This window comes from Ammodytes marinus (assembly GCF_949987685.1).
Source record: "Ammodytes marinus genome assembly, chromosome: 5".
In the NCBI taxonomy this organism is placed as follows: domain Eukaryota; kingdom Metazoa; phylum Chordata; class Actinopteri; order Uranoscopiformes; family Ammodytidae; genus Ammodytes; species Ammodytes marinus.
In genome coordinates, this window is record NC_137234.1 from 28,032,416 (window position 1) to 28,054,370 (window position 21,955).

The 21,955-nt window shown below is 41.1% G+C and overlaps 1 protein-coding gene across 1 annotated transcript in view; it reads right to left on the reverse strand.

Annotated features, from left to right (window-relative positions):
• LOC307250181 (polypeptide N-acetylgalactosaminyltransferase 18-like) overlaps window positions 1-21,955 on the reverse strand; it is a gene marked incomplete at both ends in the record, with an annotated part of 139,872 nt that overhangs the window by 822 nt on the left and 117,095 nt on the right. The window contains one exon of the mRNA XM_080027177.1: window positions 13,675-13,842. Within this exon, the coding sequence (XP_079883303.1) occupies window positions 13,675-13,842 (168 nt within the window). The remainder of the gene's footprint in view (window positions 1-13,674; window positions 13,843-21,955) is intronic.

The following is a 21,955-nucleotide window of genomic DNA, read 5'->3' on the forward strand; positions in this document are numbered from 1 at the left end:
ATTGATTTCAAAAGGTGTCTGCTGGTATTTGGGAGCTATGTTAGCTGAAAGCTGGTTGCCTTGTTCGAGTCCTGAGTATATTTTTTAATTAAACAGAACAGACAGCTTATGTGTCTAATTTGATTACATATGACATTTTGTTGGCAAGTATGAGTGAGGTAATACCCTGCAAGATTTTATGTAATGGGGTTGAGAAACACCTGGTGCCTCTGTTAAGTACAACCTGGTATTGTCCCTTACACACAACACAGCCATCTACCAAAAAAATAGATTCAAACCATGTGTATTTAAAGACAAGAAAAATGGTTTTGAGTTGGAATTAACGTGAGGTAAATCCTCTTCAATGCTACCTTGATATATCATGATACAATGAAATAAGATGAAAGTCATCTGACCTCATCATATACACCTTTCACTGTAAGTTACATTCTGTATCCAGCAGCTCATAATGTCTTTAGCACGATATGACGATGCAACAAAAAGTCAACAAATGTCATTTCAAACAATGGGATTCCTACTGAAATGCATAAAAACTCATAATACAAGACTGCTTTGGTGTTGTAATATTAGCTTGTACAGCCATCAGTGGTCAGTTCATATAAGCTGTCTAGCTGTAAGGCTGGGACAATCCCCTTGGTCATGTGCAGATTCCTCCAGCATCGCCCTTTGACTGGCGGTGCTGGGCTAACAGAAGACACCCAACTTGTGCACTATATTTTAAATGTTCAAATGTAAAATGAGAGGTGGGCACAGGCTGGCATGCAGTGGTTCATTTAAGCCTTGTTTACACTGAGCGTTGCGGCTCGGTGCGGCTCAGCTCGCTTTTATTTGCGGTAGGATCCCAAAAATAAGCATGCTGAGCCGCTCCTATTTTTCGGCATCCTTCCTCAGAAACCCCGCCTGGCCTATAAATATCAACTACGGGTAATGTCGACAGTGGAAACGCTCGCCAGACCTATAGCGTAACTGAGCTGACCTGAACCGAGCCGCACAGAATAGAGCTCTACCGCTCATTGGAAACCAGACAAAATATTAAAATAATAAACCATTTCATTTATTTGGGAAATTTTCATTCTCATCATTTTGTACCACTAGTGTATAACTTTTACAGACTGCAAGTACATTTAAACCTCCTGTTTGTATTGACAACAGATTAGATTGTCATCATTGACGTCATTGTGGTCAATTGTAAAAGAAGCAAAACAAGTTGTGACGCCTCTGACCAATACCTTTGTGTTTACGCTAACCTTCAATCGCTCATGGTCCAGGAGGTTGCACTTGGGAGTTTTAACCAGAAGTGGTCAAACTATTGTGTTCAGTGACACCGTCAAGGTTTAACCAAAGATAATGTATGTCCGTGCAGTCCCAGTATTCAGCATTTGGAAGACACAAACACAGTTTCAGGCCTTGGGGGACTATGACGACCTCATTCGAATTATATCACTCCAGAACACCTAACAACAAAATAAAGTCAAACATAAAGCATCAACTTATATAGAGGACATATTTATGCATTCAAAATACAGCCACGCAGCAAAGTATGGAGCGACAGACCTCATATTAAATGCACTGCACCAGATCCACATTTCAACAGACAGCTGTCAGCCAACTAGTGCTCTCCGCTTCCCTAGGTTTAACTAGGCAATAAGACTTTTTAGCAAGATTTTGAGTGTGTGGATCTTTTACAGCATTCATCCTATACCAGCTGCTGAATGAAGGCTGTAAAAACAATATGAGCCCCGTTTATAGCAAAGCTGTGGAGGTATATTTTCTGTAAGGCATGGCCGGCGTATTTGACTTTGTGTTTGGAATTTCACAGGCTGTAGTTGCAAATTAGAAGCAGTTTAATGCAGTAGATAGAGGACAAGAGTCCAGTGAAGTACTTTCCAGGAAATAATATTAATGTTGAAAATGTGCCACACTCATCAAGTACAGCAACAAATAGATGCCATGAATGTGTGGGGGGGAAACATTTTTTATTCCGTGTAGTCCAACCTTTTGCAGGCTCTAGAAATTCACAATTTTCGCTGTAGTAATTAATTGTAATCGGAAATTTCCCTGGCCTGACCTGGGTTTAGGGGCTGTTGGGGAAAATCTAATGGGAATCTTTCAGTATTGCCCAAGTTATCAAATGTTTGCACCTGGGTACAATAGAGGTTTAATATTTATTATACACTGGGTCTTATTTCAGTATAATTTCATTCATTGGTATTTCGATTTATTTTTTGCATTAGAGCTGATCTGATATTCCTGCCTATAAAGCAGCCTAGAGTGATTTTGCTATGGACCTTTACCTTTCCATTGTGTGTGTGTGTGTGTGTGTGTGTGTGTGTGTGTGTGTGTGTGTGTGTGTGTGTTTATGTTTGTGTGTAAACTGGCACCCATACTAGGTCCTAAGTTATATGGCAAGAACAAACAGTAATATGTTTTAATGAGCCCGAGCCCCGGCACAGAGGGGACTCAACCCATTTGTGTCAAACTGGCTGTGTGCTTTAGGAGGGCTGCTTTGCTTTATATAGCACACACACACACACACACACACACACACACACACACACACACACACACACACACACACACACACACACACACACACACACACACACACACACACACACACACACACACACACACACACACACACACACAACTGGGCATGAGAGGAGAACCAAGTGTGTTGTGCTTCTAAACATGCTGGATCTTCTGAAAACTGCTAGCTGTACATTGAAGGGCTGCTGCCTACACTTGACTAAAACACAGACGCAAACATTGGTACAACAGTAATATTGTCACGTTCTCTTCGAGGCTCTCAGCTCATTGAAAACCAATTGATTCCCTCGGCTTGCTTGTCCTGTGTGCACAGCTGCCTCTGCACAGAGCAGTTTGCGCACATTTCAGCTGGCTGGCATGCGTATAGGTATGACCACTTGATATAACAACGTGAGGGAATCAATCTGAAATTCATATGGGATTTACAACAGTTACCCTCCATTTATTTGATCCCAGGCTAATCATTGAAATACCAGAACCGTGCTCAGTTTGAAACTGAGGTCAATCCCATTAGATTTGTAATGATCGTTTGCGCCACTATCACAAAGTTCAAGTCTTTGTAAAGGGCACTGTCATGTGAGTCAGGTAAAATATGATGGCTCTCAAAGTCCAATCAGCAACTAAATAGAGAAGGATGAGGGAAGATCTCTAATAAGGAATCAAAAAGGTGGACCTCAGGGAGGGGGGGGGGGGGTTTCAACGGTTGAAATGGTCTGTTTATGATCCTTAAATATGGATTGAATACTTTAGATTGGCCACTTTGTGCTTTTCATGTTCTTCTGCATCTGACAAATACAAAATACCTGGTCGAACTTCACATTGGAAAATTACGGATTTCTAACCCTACCCAACACTAAAGTGGTGTATCGATACTTTACATGGTGACATTGATTTTGTGTTGTATTTGAGCTTCCAACCGCTAGTCGGCAGCAGGAAAATGTGTTATCTTTGTCTGACTAGACAAACAAAACTCGCGAGCGTACATGCATTGGGAGCATCGCACACATTAGTCAGTAGAATATAGCAATGTTTGTAAATCAAGTTAGAGTTATGCATATAAAATGTTTTTTTTTCTTCAAATAAAAAAAATCACCTTGATTAAAAGTATCCCGATATCTATTGTATCGTCGACCCCGTGTCGTTATATTGTATATAATATATATACACAGTATATATTGTATATATATCGTATCGGCAGATTCTTGCCAAAACGCAGCCCTATAGTTTTCAGCCACAGGGAGCTGTTTTGGCGAACATTTTCTAGAAGCCGTGCTACTGTATGCTACCTGCCCTGAGGCTTTACTGCCGACAGCCAGCTGCATTTGAACATTGTGTACAGTGGCGTTTTCTCCCGGAAGCCAAGGGAAGCCAGGCTTCCCTGTTTTTTAGGCTGTAGTTGTCATCCAATAAAAACATTTATACTAACAGTTTCGGTAATTCTTTGGTGCTGTGCTGCTGTCATTTTTTCCCCATTTTTCTCCTCTCATTGAGCATTTCAAAACACTGCACACTGTATGTCCGCGAGGAAGCCAGCCCGAGCTGGCATCCCTTAGAGAAAAAAAGAAGAAGAATTGACCATCAGGTGAGGCTATTGTCATGACACTGCCCTCCTGTGATTGGTCAGGAGGGTGTCATGAGGGTGCCAAGGGAAGCCACTCGGCCCTTGGCTTCACACCAATCAAATCAAAGAATCATTATCAACGTCACTGAAATTTAACAACAATAACAATGGCGGGAGATTAGCATGTTTGCATTGTTATCATATTAGCAAGAACAGTTATGGAGGGTGGAGATTTTGAGTATTTAGTAAAAAAATATTTTACCAAACTGCCAATTGAGGATAGCCTGGTCCAACCAGACCATCGTACTTCATTTCATTTGTACAGAAGGTCTGGAAGTGCTGTAATTGGCAAACGTTCACTCACTTGGAGGTGGGTGTCTGTCGAAGTTTAAAACTATTGGATCTGCCCAGTGCCACTCTGGATTAGCCAACCAATCGCAACCAATCGCAACAATAACTTGTTAGAGCCTAACGTTTAGTTATTTGGACGAGAAAGGTTTTAGGCGTCCATACTTTCGCGAGCAGATGCACTGGAACACAGACAGGTCGGAACTCGGAACTACCAAGTCGGAAATCTCCTTCTTCCGAGTATAAAGGAACGCAGCATTCAACTGAAACTGGAGCGTTCTCAGCCACTCGCTCTGTTCGCTGATTGGACGATTGTAGATTCTCCGGAGAATCTGGGAAATGCGCTGTACACCCAGACTGACTACTGAAGGGAAAATGAAATTTGGCCGGAAGTAGGCGGGCGGGTGGAGCCAGGCTAAATTGAGGAGCCATTAAAAATCAAATCTGACGGTAGGCCAATGCGTGTGGAGAGAAAGAAAGTTTATCGCACTTTCAATGAGGAGAACTAGGTCCGCACCGAGTGGCTAGCTGGTAGCGGCAATCTTCAGCTAATGGCCTTCCTCTACAAATAGTGAGTAAAATACACACCTTCTCCCGGTGCGGCTTTACTGTTCCCTTAACTGTCCGTGTAGCTATGTGTGTTATGTTTTGTGTTATTTTATTGCTAATTGTGCCTTGATTGTCTGGATTAAGTTGCATTGGTATATCCACTGAAGTTGTTCTGGGTTGTCTTAAGTAGTGTTGTATAATGAACATTTGGCCTAGTTCTTAAACGAAAAGGATGTATAGAAAGTATGTGTGTATGTCAAGCACATACAACTGATTGTGAGTCGTGTTTCACATGAACGTGAAACTTAAAATAGCCTACGTAAAACGTCTCCTAATTATATTGTGAATGAATTCGAATCTGTATTGGGCATTAAGCGGCTAGTTGTGTATTCCGGTCGGGATGGGGGGGTGCATTTATAATAAAACGTATAATTTAATAAAATGATTAGGAGGTGAGTGAGTGAGTGAGAGTGAGAGAGAGAGAGCAAACAAGCGGTGTCGGACAGATTACAGGCGTGTGTAAGTCCTGGTAAAGTGACCAGGCGCTATAATAGCTCTTGTAGTAGTCTCGCAAAGCCAGACCAAACTACAGCAAGTAGTATGGTCTGGAAGCACTCCGTTTAGAGCCGTCTATTCGGGGGGAAACTGGGCTGACCTGTTTTTATTTCTTTAAACCAATCACAATCATCTAGGGCGGGGCCAACCCCGGGAAACAGCAGCGGTGTCCTGCAAAATAGTGCCGGGGGGGACTTATTTGGATGGAACGTCTTCACGTCCAGAGGCTGTCAGAGAAATGGCTAAATCTAACCCGCAAACGCCACAAAAAAACTATTAAAGACAAAAGGAATACACATAGTGTGTCGCTTTCTAACCAGCATGTCAAGACACCATACACTTTAGCCCCCGAGGAGCTCACGGGATAACTTAACCGAAATTAACTAGCCACGTAGTCACGCATCTCTGGTAACATTATCATCGGCGGCCCGTTGTCCTGTAAATCACCAAAGAAAGGGAACGGCGGATCTTAATCTAGCTGGTTATAAGGTCTGGTGCTCAAATCAAACCCCCACGCTTCATTTTCCAGAGTTTATGAGGGTATTTCTGCCCGGGGGAATTTGTACAATGAAGTTGGACAGCTAGGCTAGGCTAAGCTAGGCTGCGTCCCGGACCACCGCCGCCAATATTATTAGCGCTAATAGATGGTGGCGGAAACGGTTCAGCCAGACTACTCTTGTAGTTACATTAAATACAAGCTGCGACGTAGCCTACTCTTTTCTGTCCCCCACCTTCCAATAAACATGTACTGTAGATTAAAGGTGTTGTCTCACTTGGCTTCCTCAAAAGAAATCCCCACGCCACGCCACTGATTGTGTGTAGCTTTAAGCTGCTAAAGAGCCGGATATTTCCCCCCGGGCGTTGGTGCTAAAAGGAGAGTGAATATTGGACTAACAGGACTCCAACAGGACTCCGTATGAATGTCAATGTTGCTCTGGACCCACTGGATGTGTAAATAATCCATTTGCAGGGAATAAACTTTTGAAGGGGATAAATTGCCAATGTTGTGTTGGTAGCTAACACCCGCGTGGCCAAAGAAAATCAATGAATGCAGCTTTGAAGGACAGTGTGGATCAGGCTATATACTGTACGTCTATAGTGAAAATTTATGTTAGGAGATACAACCCTGCACATTGCATTCATATTATCATCACAATGACATGGCCATCATGTCTGTAATTGAAATGCAATGCACATAATAAACAGTTTTTTTTTTGTTGCTTTCAGAAGCAGCATTAGCTCTGCAGTGCTTGGTTTTGACATTTTCCACTTTCCCACTTGCCTGGGCTGCAAATGAGACATTATAACAGGAGACACTCATCATAGTGACCTTTGCTGATGGATGTTTTCACTGTAAATGCTACAGTAGAAGAGCGCTCCATTAAATGAATCACAATGCTCTTTCTTACCTCTGCTGAAAACTGAATCAATTGGCTTTCTCTTAATGTACGCACTCTTCCTGAGCAACTTCCAACAAGTGTACTTAGAAGTCTGCGCTCTACTTCTGGCCTTCTGCCTCACAAAGTACAGCTCAGACTAAGTGCACGGAAGCTGAGTGCTCTTGTATATAGAAGAACACTCATGTTGCGTGTTCCCACAATCTCAGTCAACATATTGATCATAGAAAAAAGTAGAATGAGTAGACTTTACAAACCGGAAAAAAAGACAAACATGCAGGAGAGGTCTGCAGGAATTGGTTTCCATTGGGCAAGTTGATATTCCTTTCAGTGAAGTTAGTACAATTATCCATGTTCACTGCTTTCTGGAGAGCAAGACATCATGTAGAGATTATGATGCAGGCAGGGGCAGCAAGTGACGAAAGCAGCTGATCAAGTTCAAATTTCACTATTACACACACACAGGAGAAATAATTGGAATTTTTCCATCTCCTTGTCATGGATTCAGCTCTGTCATTGTGCAGAGTGCAGAGTTGGAGCAGGCTATTGATTCCCTGCTATTAGGGCGGGAACAGCAGTTTATCAGCCTCTCGGTTCCAGAGAGCCAGCAGACAGACAGCCAGCCAGCAGGGTTGGGCTGGCCAATCAGCTAACCTGTCAGCCAGACACTCCACCACGTCATTCACCGCGGAAGGAAGTGGGGAGAGTAGAGTGAAGCCGCAAACCATCGAGTGCTTCAGCAAATGTAATGTAAAAAGCAATTTTAATGCTGGGTGAGGCATCCTAGATTGTGTATGCCTACCTGCTCCGTCAAATATAGTTGGAAGTTGTTTTTATGACATGCCAGTCACCTTCCCTGCAATATTAACTACAGTCTTTTGGAGAGTGTATTTGTTTTCGTCACACTCAGGTTTCTGTACCAGGCATTTGTGTTAAAAAGATAATATACTGTACATTCAAGTGTAGAAAAACAAAAGAAGACTGAAGCTGCTGTTTGTGCTCTGATAGCTTTCTGCTTTCATTAGCTAGCCTGCGTAGACACTGTGAGTTACACGCTACATCATTGAAACACAGTCTATTTGTCTCTGTGCAACAGTTTGAACCCTGACCTCAAGCCAAAGCACTGAAAGGTGGAGTCAGCAATTCTGGATGATGCCTGTTGTCATAATCACTTTTTTTTTTCAAAATCAGTGAAAATCTTGATCTGCTACATGTCTGTACTGTGTGTGTGTGTACTGAAAGTGATTTTGACAACAAGCGTTTCTCTTTAATCGCTGACTGCGCCTTTTAATGTGCAAATACATGAAATACTGTGAGTAGTGTATATACTGGTTACAGCCCTACAGTACCTCCTGAGGCCTCACGTTCTCATTGATCACCTTGTACCTACCGTTACAGATTTGTTTATCGACATAAAAGACGTCATGTATTAATACACACTAAGCATAATGTATATTACAAAACACCTCTTGCTAAAAAAGCTCATTGAAATCATGAGGTTGGAAATACCAAGTTTATTCTGTAGAGAATGCAGTTCTAAGATATTGAATTTCAGAGATTTGACCAATCAGCTGGCCCAAACTGTTACTGTATGTACCTTCTGAATATTTAAACCAAAAAAGGCTCTTTCCTATAACACGACACAAGCAGAGAGTAACATTTGCACTTCACAAATATATGTCAATAACTCCTATTTGATAGTCAAGTCAGACACTGCCTTCCAATTAAATGTTTCTAAAACATTATGGCAATAAAAAACAAGCTGGTAATTGCAGTGTTCATTATCGCTTAGAAAGTAGCTGAATGTCTCGGAGCAATGATTAATAGCTGATTCTAATGAATTGAGCATGAGCAACATCAACCGAACTACAGTGAGATGTCTCATGCATTGTACAGTTCAAATAGCATCTATCATGTAGTACAAAAACACGATGATACAAGTGAATGATGAAAGACTATGTAGTAGGAGAGCAAAAAGCATGTAATTAGCTGGTATTTTTAGTGTTGCCACTCCAGTCTTAGATTGGAGTCAGACAGTATGTTGTGATCGGTTCTAAGAAATGCTGTTTATTTTGATGTATCAACGTTGATTAACGCATTAGCAAGTGAACCGTTACCGCTCAGAAAGCTCTTGACTTCTCCTTGCTCTTGAACGGTGGCTATGTGCTCTGCGTTTTGCGAAATGAAGCATTTTATAGGGCACTTAGTTTAAGGTAAGAAGTGTCCATCGAGGGACTATATAAAACAGTATTTCTCAATTGCGAAATTAAACTGTGATCCACACTTGATTTTTATCGTCACCTTAAACCATTGTCTTTTTAACATGTTTTAACATGGTTTCTTTCAACCCAGATCCCAGTGAAAGACATCAAGGTATCTAAGGCCGATAGAGATGATTTGCATTACCAAGGATCTCGGATTTTTCAAACTCCTTTGCATAAATGTTCAATCAGCTCTCAGCGCACTTTCTATTCTGCTTTTAACAAGCACGGATCAGAGAGGCTCGGAAGAAAGAGTTGTTTCTCTAGATCTACACCAAAAAGTTTCATTTGCATCCTTTAATATCTATTTGATTCATATTTGCAGTACAACAACTGTTATAATAATGAATGTGAATGCATGTACTGTAGTTATAATGAAAACCTGCACACAAAATGAATATTTATTGCATTTAAAACCAACTGGGAAAATGTATTTTATTAAAAAAAGTGTAAAAAGTACAGGTGTAGATTTGCTGTATGGTTTGAGAAAATATACACCTGTCAGCTGTTTGGAAAACGTCGATTCTGAATGGACTACAGTGTTACAGCAATTGGGCAAAACTGTATAAGAGCAGACCAATTGAAGTCCGGAGAGCAGTAGTAGTCCCCTGCTGTCTGGCAGCTTTTTGTGCTATTCACTCATTCCTTCTCCCACTCTGCTTTCCCCCCCCCCCCCTCTCTCTCTCTCTCTCTCTCTCTCTCTCTCTCTCTCTCTCTCTCTCTCTCTCTCTCTCTCTCTCCCTCTTTTTCTCTTGATGGCTGTTTGCTTCAGGGTCATGCTGAGTTCAATATTGTAAAATATCTGCGTATCAATAATTCACGAAGACTGACTGCCCGCTTCATATAAAGCTGTCTGTTTGATTCCATCCAGCACTGCCTCTCTCTCTCTCCTCCCTTGCAGTACTACCCTCCGTTTCTTTAAAGTCCTCTATCGTTCTCTCCTTCATTCTCCCACTCTGCCCTGCACTAGCTCTCTCTCCTCTCCCTTCCTCCTTTAATAGGAAGACTACCGACAGTCCAAATATCTGTGTTTAATAATAATAATGGATTGGATTTATATAGCACTTTTCAAGGCACTCAAAGACGCTTTACAGGGTTCCAGGTTCCATTCGTTCACACACAGTCATACTGGTGGTGGTAAACTACGATAGTAGCCACAGCTGCCCTGGGGCAGACTGACGGAAGCGTGGCTGCCATTCAGCGCCTACGGCCCCTCCGACCACCACCTCAAACATACAGCAGTCATACACATTCACACGAGGCAAGGTGGGTGGAGTGTCTTGCCCAAGGACACAACAACCATGACACTGGTGGCAGAGCGGGGATCGAACCGCCAACCCTTTGATCATTGGCCAACCTGCTTAACCACCTGAGCCACGGTTGCCCGTGGCTCTAATGCTAATATCTCGTAAACAACTATTCATATCAAACTGAGCTTTGTTTGTCACGCTGATGCAGTCCGCACAGAAGCCAACCATCGTATGTATTTTTAAAATCGTAAGCGTCGCGGTTTAGTTGTTGCCCAATCTTTCATGAGAACGTTTTACTCCTTTTTGAATTGAATCAGATTTGTGGGGCATATTCCAAAAAGTAAAAGTGAAGGTGTCCATGCTTTATTGACACTATGTGTGTAGAGACTGAGATGAAATGGGGGTAGTGAGGGGAATGACATGCAGAGAACGACCAGGGCTCTAACCACTACAACAGGAGCGCTCCCACTCAATGTAAATCTAAAGGTCATTTATTTACGTGTTTTTTTTATATTGTATTGTTTTAACATGAAGTTTGTTGACACTGCATTTTTTCTTTTGCACTTCATGTATTTCTGCTGGCTGCACAAAACATTGCACCCTTGGGGGGGGGGGGGGGGGGGGGTGATAAATATTTCTGGACTTGACTTGGCGAAGTCGACGTGACGTATTATAATGAGCATTAATTCTGCTGCTTTTGTCTAGATTCTAGTTGTCCGGTTTGCAAACCATCACGACTCTGTTGTAGCGTACAGTGTTGTCCCCAAGCCCTCTGTGTTCATACTGCTACAATTCAAATACTTACAACTAGTTCTTTGGTATTTAATGCATTCCAGACCATTGTCGTATAAGAAACATAGCCCTTACTTGTTTGCTGCTCATTGCAAAGGCTAATTCATGCATTAATGTCAACCCACATACAGGCCAGTAACAGGGTTGATGATAACGGCTTGCGGGAAAAGTGAAGCACATGCAGTGTGTTGTTTGGTCTGTCTCTTCTTGATGTGTTAGAATACACTACATTGCACACAAGACCTATAAAACAGCTTGCATAACTCAGTGGGGTTACACAACAGTCATTTGACATGTTAACTGTGCTGAATTACTTGCTTGGTTAAACAATATTCCACTCAATGTACCAGCATGGGCAGACTGTACTGTATGTACTTGCCATTTCAAACAGTTAAATCTGTACTATTAAATTAACAATTGATTGTGAGTATGCATAGTGTGAATGGTCTTGCTCCCAGTGACAAACCCAAGAGTGTATTAACACCCAAAACATGCAGCCTGGTTTTCTTGAGGCTCTAGGAAATTGATTGGGCTGGTCGTGAATTCTATCAAATAGAGGGTTTTGTCTCACTGATAGGGAACAAGTCTGACCTGAGATATGCAATCAACTCTAAAACTTACCCAGATCTCATTTCACTGTCCTCCCTCCCTGTTGAATCTTTTCCTACATCTAACATTTCATCTGCTCTTCATCTGAAAAGCTTTCTACTTCAATCTCAGGCCTTATTTGACTTCTCCACCAAACTTATTTTTTTCTTTTAACCAAGAAAATGGGCTTCTCTTTCCACAGCCCCATAGGGATAGGCCTACAGCGGTTCATCTCTTTTTACTTCTGAAATGAGTTAGAAATTAGATTTTTCAGATTCTGTCCGGATGCTAATTAGAGGCAGATTCCCCTGCCAGTGCACCCAGCAGCTACATCATACTGTATACCGAGAGAACTGGAGAGATAAGGATGGCGCAGTTTAGTTCTCTGAGGACATTGGACCATGGGTAATAGAGAGAGAGAATGAGAGAGAGAGGAAGGATCTTAATGATAGATAAGAAAGCCTCTTTATTCAGTCTGATGTCTGGGATGAAAACACTACATACACACGGCACTGTCACTCTCGCACACACGCACACACGCACACACACACACACACACACACACACACACACACACACACACACACACACACACACACACACACACACACACACACACAGAGAGAGAGATATCAGAGATGTGAATAAAGCAGTGTCTGCTTTATATTAATTAACCACCTCCCTCCACTTCTCTGTCACTTTTCAAGGCAACATTCAAAGTGCCAAGATTAAAAATAAGACAGGGGCTTGTTCAAAGTCAAGAGACTGCGTATGTGTGAAAGCTCATTATCCAACAGACGCAGCCTTGCTGTTAAAACACCTATCTGGTGTAAAAAAGTGATTCATGCTCAAACAAAACCAGAAGTGGAGAGGTAGAGGCACGAATATCCCTTAATTGAATTGGAAAAAACAACCCTGTCAAACCATGGAGCTCTGGTCCCGTGTTACATTTACACCACTGTCTTCCTGTCTGCTTCAGGGTTGATTTTAAGATGTTATTGCTTGTTTTTAAGGTTTTAAATGGGCTGGCGCCTTCCTTTTTTTGGCAGCATTTACAAACAGTTGTCGACACTGGCGCATGAGGTCAAGAAGTGCACACAAAATGTTTCATTTGTTCAGAGAGTACTGCTCATAAAAACAACCTGACCATACAGTAAACAGGAATGAAATTCAATGCGCCATCACTGAAGGCTTACCTCACGAAGATATGTATAAATACATTAGAACTTTGAACTTGATCTTTGATTCACATACACCATACCAACTAGCAACCAAATACGACCCATGACCCATCCAAACAGAGGACCTGGAATGAGTAGAACTAGCCTGGCACCGCCCGCCTACCTACTTCCGCTAAATTGTCATTTCCCTTCAGTAGTCAGTCTGCGTCCGCGGTATATTCTCGGGTTTTCTCCTTCCAGATTGTTGACGGTCCAATCAGCGAACAGAGGGAGTGGCTGAGAACAATGACGTTGAGGTTGTGCGCCAGTTTCAGTTGTAGTCAGAAGCCGGCGCATGACATACGTCACGACCAACCATTATGCAATTGGTTGGCAGATCCAGAGTGGCACTGGGCATATCCAATAGTTTAAAACTTCAACAGACACCCACCTTCAAGTGGGGATAACGTTTGTCAATTGAGCGATTCCAGACCTTCTGTACAAATGAAATGAAGAACGATGGTCTGGTAGGACCAGGCTAGAGTAGAACATACACATAGCTGGAAAGTAGTTATTTGTCTTGCATATGGAGGCTCTGAATGCAAAGACTACATTGTACTGTACTGTGTAGGAGCAGGTGTTGCTTTGAGTGTGGGTGTGTACCTGAGAGAAGGTCCAGGTGAGCTTCATGTGTTTGGTGGCCGCGTAGCTGCACTCCAGCAGCCGCGGTCTGCTGTTGACGTCCACCAGACACTTGTTGTCGTCATCGTCGATGGTGGGACTCAACACGCCCAGGTGCAGCTGCTGAGAGCTGGTGTAGTACACATTCTGCTGGGAGACACAAGCAGAGACTAAGGTGGGAGTTTTTATTTTCTTTTTTAAACCAGACATGTTGGATAAAGTGCTTAAGTAGATGAAAGTAGGGTTCATTTCTCCTTGGCTAGAAAGCATCATGAATTTGTTATAGTCAGTCAGCTGTTATAATCTTATTTTTTAATGTGCAATCTACCAAACCAAGCTGTTTTCTGAGAGAAGTTTTGACACAAATCAGCTGGTAGGTTTAATCTCCCAAAGTCTCATTTGTATGTAAAGTGATTTTCTAGGTATTACACAGCTTAGAATCCTTGTGGATGCACTATAATTAAATACATTAGACTTCATATATATATTAGGGCTGTCAAATTAACGCGTTGATTTCGATTAATTAATCACAGAAAAATTAACGCGATTAAAAAAATTAACGCAGATTAATCGCACTTCCATATTGCCCTTTGACCCGGTACAAAAGAGGTGAGACGATAGCGGAGCTGCACCTGTAGCTTGCTGACACGGCCCGCACGGGATTAAAGAGTAAAGAAAGAAGCAGGGGAAAGGGGCCGAGGGCTCTATGGATGTGTTATGGGCTGCTCCGGGCAAATAAGCATGAAGATAAGAATACGTCTTATGTGATTCTCCGCAGTGTCTGTGCATTATTGATTTAGTGGGTACCTAATTAACAATGTAGATTCAAAACAGTAGGCCAATCTCTCAATCTTCCTCCGTGTCTCACTTTTGTTTGCTAGCTGCGATCGTCTCCCGCAAACGGACACCCGCCCCCTCTCACTCTTCCTAGATATGCCTGTCTTTTTTCCTCCTTTGTGAGTGTGTGTGTGTGTGTGCGTCATTTAGCCTGCTTGTTTTTTTGTGTTTTGAGAGAGAGAGAGAGAGAGAGAGAGAGACAGAGACAAAGAAAGAGAGAGAGAAACGAACGGTAGCCTATAGGCCTTATAAACAGGCATAAAAGTGTCATATAAGTATGCCAATAATTTAGATTAATTAATCACAGAGCCTGTAATTAATTAGATTAATTTTTTTAATCGCTTGACAGCCCTAATATATATATATATATATATATATATATATATATATATATATATATATATATATATATATATATATATATATATATATTTTCATATAGTTTCCAGAGTGATTTTTAATTTTCCGTTGATATTTTATACCCGTGTTTCTATTTTAAAGTTGCATCTGGCACCATGAATTCTCCTTGAGTTGTTGCATGATAAATGATTTGAAACCCCTCTTCCTGACCCCTCTATACTTCATACATTTCAAACCACCAAACAGCTTGCTAATATAGAGCCAGAAACTATACCACAAAGCAACTACTTGAATTAATAAAACCAAACCATACACAGGACTCTTCAAGCACCCTGAATAATGAAGCCGTTAAATCCCTAAGGGAACAGAATAAATATAGCTTGTGAGCATTAGTAGTCCCATTTCCATTTGAAAATGTACATAGAACCTGAAGTAGTTCGGCCAGGAATATAAAGCAATATATTTCATTTATTTATTACGGCTCACGGCCATAGCACATGGCATGGAGCACACAATTCAAATTAAATCATTACAAACAAACAATGGTGTACGGCAAGGACAAAACAAAAACAAAACATTACTTAAACAATGGCAGGACATTTCTCAAAAAGGCACCTGTTTTAACAATAACCCCTATACTTAGAGAGTGGTAATTGGATCATGTACAGTTGCCTGGCCAGTAGAGCTATATGCTGTATATGTGTATTAAGATAGCATTGTTCACTCTGCTATGCAAAGAGTCCATCAACTTTGCAATAGAGGCAGCAATGACAATGGAGTTGCTTTTTTTTAGATAAAAGACAATTTTTAGTTTTGTATTGTTTTGTTTGAATGTGAATCTTGAATTAGTCTTCAACCAAGCCAAATTCATGTATTTCATGTGACCTAGCTAGTATATGTCTAGTCCCCGATTACAGCCAGGATATTTGGAAAGCATAAAGGCAGACCAAAGATAAGTAAGAGCTTGGATTTAAACAGAACCAGCACACATTTCTGTTGATGTGAAAGTGAGAATATGTAAACATTGCTAAATGTTGATCTCTCCGTGAATAAATGAAAGTAAATACAATTATTTGGTGGAATCAAAATATCGACTGTAGAACTCCCGACTATGCAGATATGTAGCCTTAAAAAAAATCACGAATCAGTGGGCCATATCAGGATAAAATGATTCAATTTGCCAGGGAGCATAAAGATTGGACTTTGGAGCAATGGAAACATTTTGTGTGGTCTGATGAGACCTAGTCTGGCTTGACCGCTTCAGCCAGCGTCTATTAAGCGCTGGCGTCGGCAAACAACGCTACGCCTCCATTGGCTGCTTCCCGGGGTTAGCCCCGCCGTAGATGATTGTGATTGGTTTAAAGAAATAAAAACAGGCCAGCCCAGTTTCCCCCCGAATAGACGGCTCTAAACGGAGTGCTTCCAGACCATACTACTTGCTGTAGTTTGGTCTGGCTTTGCGAGACTAGATGAGACCAGACTGACCCTGTTCTAGAGTGATGGGTGCATCAGGTTAGGAAGAGAGGTGGATGAAGTGATGCTCCCATCATGCCTAGTGCCTACTGTACAAGCCTGTGTGGAAGTGTACAGTATGATCTGGGGTTGCTTCAGTTGGTCAGGTCTAAGCAACCTTATGCGCCAAATAAAGCTTATCAAAATGTGTTACAGTGAATATGTGCAGTAATCAAAGCTAAAGATGGTCCAAAAAGATATTTGAGTGTGTGACTTTTTTCCCCCAGGCAGTGTACTTCTCCTTTGTTTGATTAATATTTTTATCAAATTTTACAAAAGTACTGAATAGAGAGAAAAGTTTTATGTATAATAAAGTAAACAGTAATGGCCCGAGAGTAGACCTCTGTGGCACCCCATAACTGAAGGCAGTATTGTTTGAATTAGCACCATCAGTCCAATTCACATGTATCAAGCATCTTGGGCACACACACTTCTTATAAAGTTCTCTCAAAAAATATAAAGAACCAAAGCTGAGACAGCATATACTTACTGGTACTTATTATATTATACTAATGCACCTTTGTAAATGCCAAGCTGAAGCCTGTGTTCAAAGGGAGTTTGGTCATAAGCAGCAGGGAGTACTGTAAGTAGGCTAATGTTTGAATACTGAGTATACTTTTCTCTTCTAAATTTATCTCACCTGCAAAAGTTGCTATGTTTTTAAAAGAATATTCTCACTTTTTCAATGTTGCAAGAACAGGTCGCCTGTAACTCCTCTAATTGGGATGAAAACAAACAGTAAGAAAAGAAATTTGGGAAGGAGAGGTCAGGCTGAATATTAGCTCATTAGAAATTGTGCATACCTGAACAAAAAAACAGAATAAGAATCCCCACACACTAGAAGATGGTAATGAATGCAAATGTTGGCCTAGTTTGGAATCCTAGAAAAAAAAAAGCCAAACAAGGTAAATCAAACACACCTCAAGTAGATTCAGAATTCCAACCATAACGCGAGACATGCATTTCCCCGAGTCTGACATGACGGCGACAGATAAGACAAAGAATCACAGAGACGAACCTGACACAAGTTAAGCAAATGAGAACGATCAAGGTCGACATGAAACCCAGAGGAAGTTGTGAACAAGGCACGACAAGAGAGAGAGAGAGAGAGAGAGAGAGAGAGAGAGAGAGAGAGAGAGAGAGAGAGAGAGAGAGAGAGAGAGAGAGAGAGAGAGAGAGAGAGAGAGAGAGACGGAGCAAAGAAACCAGCACTGCTCGGAACAAACTGTGTGTGTGTGTGTGTGTGTGTGTGTGTGTGTGTGTTCGCATGCAGAGGAGTGTGTAGAAGCTCTCAGTACGTAATTGATGAGAATGATGACCGTCTTGCCCGAACAGGACATTTCCAGATAGGACCCATTATCACCCCGTGAAGCCGCCACAGAGCTTTTAAGCTGCTCTTTAAAAAACACCACTAGATGGACCACAGCACTGATTGATGTGGGCATGTGTGTGCATGTGTTACACACTGAACGAGAGGGACATTTATTCAGGTTGCGAGATGATTTATTTTATTCTCACATTTCCCATCTGCAATACATAAAACAATAGAGTGGCAATCTTTATCGTTTTGCTGCTTTGTTCTGTGACCTATACGTGGATCACTTCTTGTTTGGGTGGGCAATTAATTAATCATAAAAGCAAATTACTCTCTAACTTATACAAACGGTGAACCAAATACCGACAGACGTTTACCGTGTGCGCGCCTCAATTAGCTTAGCCTCGTTAGCTCCCGTCAGCAGAAACAAAACAAACGGAACATAAAGTTAAACTGATGAGTGAACACAAAATAATGTCACCGCCATACAAACAAAACTAGTAGTTTCTTACTTTACGTATATATATTTAAACTTTAGAGTCTAAGGCTTGAACAAGGTCTCAATCCCTAAAAGATCGGTTGGCTAAAAGACATCCCAAAACACGTGTGATATGTTTTGAATGCGCGGCAAAGTTTTGAACAACACAGGAGAATACATATTTGAAAGCAATACAGAATTCCCGAGAGCCTTACTGCATTTTATTCCATCATATTGGAACCTGAACCTTTTCCTTTCCATATTAGATACATTTCCACCATAAATTGATGCAGAAAAGGCACACAGTGGTGCATACAAATTCACCAGAATGCGGGAAATGTGGAACACTAAACACGGGCGTAGGTGGAAACCTAACCTAACATCCATGCATATGTGTATGGATGTGTTGAGTATGTGCAAATGTTTAAGAGTCAGGATTTGTTTCTCGGTGTATGTGCAAGTGCCCCAATAAGAGTGATTCATTTGGCATCTGTGGATAGATTGATGCTCCGCTCCCAACACAGGGTTTAATGCTATATCTCCTCTCCTGTCACGGCTTCTTAAAACCGCTAATGGAAGGATTAGCACAGTGCTGTGTTAGACGGATTGCAATCTCTCCTGACAGATGTAACACATTACCAAGCGTGAACACAAGATATCCCTTAAGCCAGGGCTGATTCTGTGCTGTTAAATGTCTAGCCTACCATCAGTAGGTGACATTTCAATCCCAACTTAATCTTTGTGAAGTCAGAGCAACAAAAAAAAACTTGCGGTTTAACAAGTTAACAAATCTTTCAATTGAAATGCTTTGGGATATCAAAATATATCAACACAGTACACAACGCTACATGTTAATGGTCTGTGCTCTCCAGTTATGGCTGACAGGGCAAAACTTGGGCTCACAAGACTCAATTGATTTTAACATGCTGCTAAATGCAATATGTAGCTGTGTGTAATGCTGTGTTAACCTCATGAACCACTTACAAAAATACAACAGTATATTATTCCGAAGCAGTTCGCTGTGTTTGACTGCTTTAACATTGTGGCTGCTGCAACTACAGTATGTCCCCAGGGAAGCCTCCCAGCTCCAAAAGCTAGATATGCATAAGCAAAAAATGTGAATCAAGTCAAGGTAACACTTGTTAACATTGTCTGTGTCTCACTCACAAACAAATGACATTTTGTTCTTTCTTTCAATGTTATCTTCAGGTAGAATTTTTCAGAATGAATTTGTCTTTGTTGTTGTTCATGTTATTTTGTTTAATTGAGTCTTTTAAGATCATCCATACTCACTGAAATGTTGTCATCATTCATTGCGTATCCCATTCTCTCAGCACTTCTAATTTATGTTCCTAAATAATCTTATAGACAATAGGTCTATGAGTGTTTTCAGTAGAAATAAGAGTATCAGTACAATTTTGATGAGTAGTTTTAGCATCAAAATTGGCATCAATAAAATCCTAATGATACACATTCCCAACAGCACACCTCTGCTTGTTACCTGTATCTTCCCAAAAGTAAACTTGGTTTATATGACTATGGTTTCTGTTCCTTGACCTTATTCAATGTTAATTATTTTAATCATAAAGACAAAGGTTCCCTAACCTTGCAAATTTAAATTCGCTACGCAACTTACTCTGGGCAGGAACCATTGGTTCATTTACTATGTTGGAAAAGATTTGGAGCTACCACTCAAATCCTACTATCTGATATGGGCTGGCATAACAGGATGAGGACAGTGGTGCGTATGCACTGTCGAAGATATGATAGTAAACAACAAAGATGGCTGTGGATACTTTGTTTGAAAAGGCTTTAGACTCGACACTAAACATTTTGGACTTAGCTTTTTCCTTAAAAAATTAACAGAAGACGGCACTCAAATATTTCATTAGCAAAGAAGATGAATTTGCTGTTGGGCCGACCGACCACGGTAAAAGTTTAATTTACCATTAGCCCCGCTGTTCACTAAACGAACGGGGCTGAATATGTCAACGTGTTCATTGCTCTGATTAGTCGTACTCGTAGTCGGTCGTAGTGCTATCCAATTGTGTGCAGTGGTATTTGAAATGCCTGCGTAGGTGCTGCCCCTTGATTTGCGTAGGTTTATTTCTCACCGCCAGACCCTGCATCGATCTAGATGTAGGTCTGGATTTCCACGCTACCTGGCTCTTTCTTTAGTTGGAAACTGTTCCACCATGTTCACTTGCGAGCCAACACTTAAGCTGTACACTAAATATATAACCTACTTAACCACCTAATTAACTTATTCAATTATCACTCGTCAAATTACATTCATAACAAGAGAAAAAAGTTTGACACTCCACATTTAATTAGAGTACATACAGTGTATCGAAAGAGTAAAATTACCCTTTGAAATATGAAAGATATTGTTTATAGTCAAGATTTTTGCCAAACCTTGAGAACTCCATTAGTTTTATGTCCATTCTTAAATTGATAATGACACAGATGAGTAGCAACAGACTTGTTCAGTATGAAAACGACTAAACACACTAACCGAGGCACCTGCTCATGCTTCTTGCTGACAGCTAGAGATTCAGTCAGACAGGCTAATCGCTGGTGTTTCCCTCAACCATCTGGTGGCCAGAAGACAACACACACACACACACACACACACACACACACACACACAAACACACACACACACACACACACACACACACACACACACACACACACACACAACAGCTGCAAAGTTGTCTCAGTACATAATGAATCCAGACGAGTAGAGCAGAGAGAGAGTGAGGCAGAGGAGGAGGACAGTTTAGACAATAGCTATTACTTATAGATACAGATAATGATCAGCTCACACAAACACACACACACACACACACACACACACACACACACACACACACACACACACACACACACACACACACACACACACACACACACACACACACACACACACACATTGCTATTTGTCAAACGAATTTAAGGTAATTGGTTTACATTTTTCTTTTTTATCAAATCGACTGCCTGGTGAAGTATTATCTGAAATCCTTAATACACCAGCAGTGATACATCTATTTCTTTTTAAATCAGAAAGAAGACAGTATCTTAAAATCTTTTACAAGTGGCAAGGTTGAGTAAAATAGGTAAAATATTCTATCAAACTGCGTCTTGGTTTTCTTTTCACCAAGGCCTGTCTGTTATTGTTGTTGTTCCCTTCAAGGTCCCTTAACATTCATCCAATTCTGCTACCAGATTGCAGGCATCATTTTCATTTTCATTTCAAACTTATTAAAAAGTCCAATAACCTCGCTGACACTCATACACTTACCCAGACACACACACAGGAGGCAGGCCAAACTCACACACTTGCAATACATTTTTTTACACATGAGAAAAGCCTTTTCATTACATTCAATCCATAGCTCAAACCCCAACCCTTTAACAGCATAACAGCATGACATGCCTTAACTGATAACCTCAAACTCATGTCCTCAAAAAGCCTCATAAGAAAGTAAGGACTTACAAAGATATAATGAGAGGAATCACACATACACACACACACGCACACGCACACGCACACACACACACACACAAATGCTGCCCTGGTAAATAGCCTCAGAGGTCTAATTTACAGACTTTATTGATCTAGGTACAATCCAATCTTCATAGCAGGGCTACACCACTATTGAGGAATACATCAGATTTTTTTTATATTAGTTTCCATTGCAACTTGTCTGTACTATCATATTATTTTGTCAGAATGAATATCGTCATCCACACCTCTT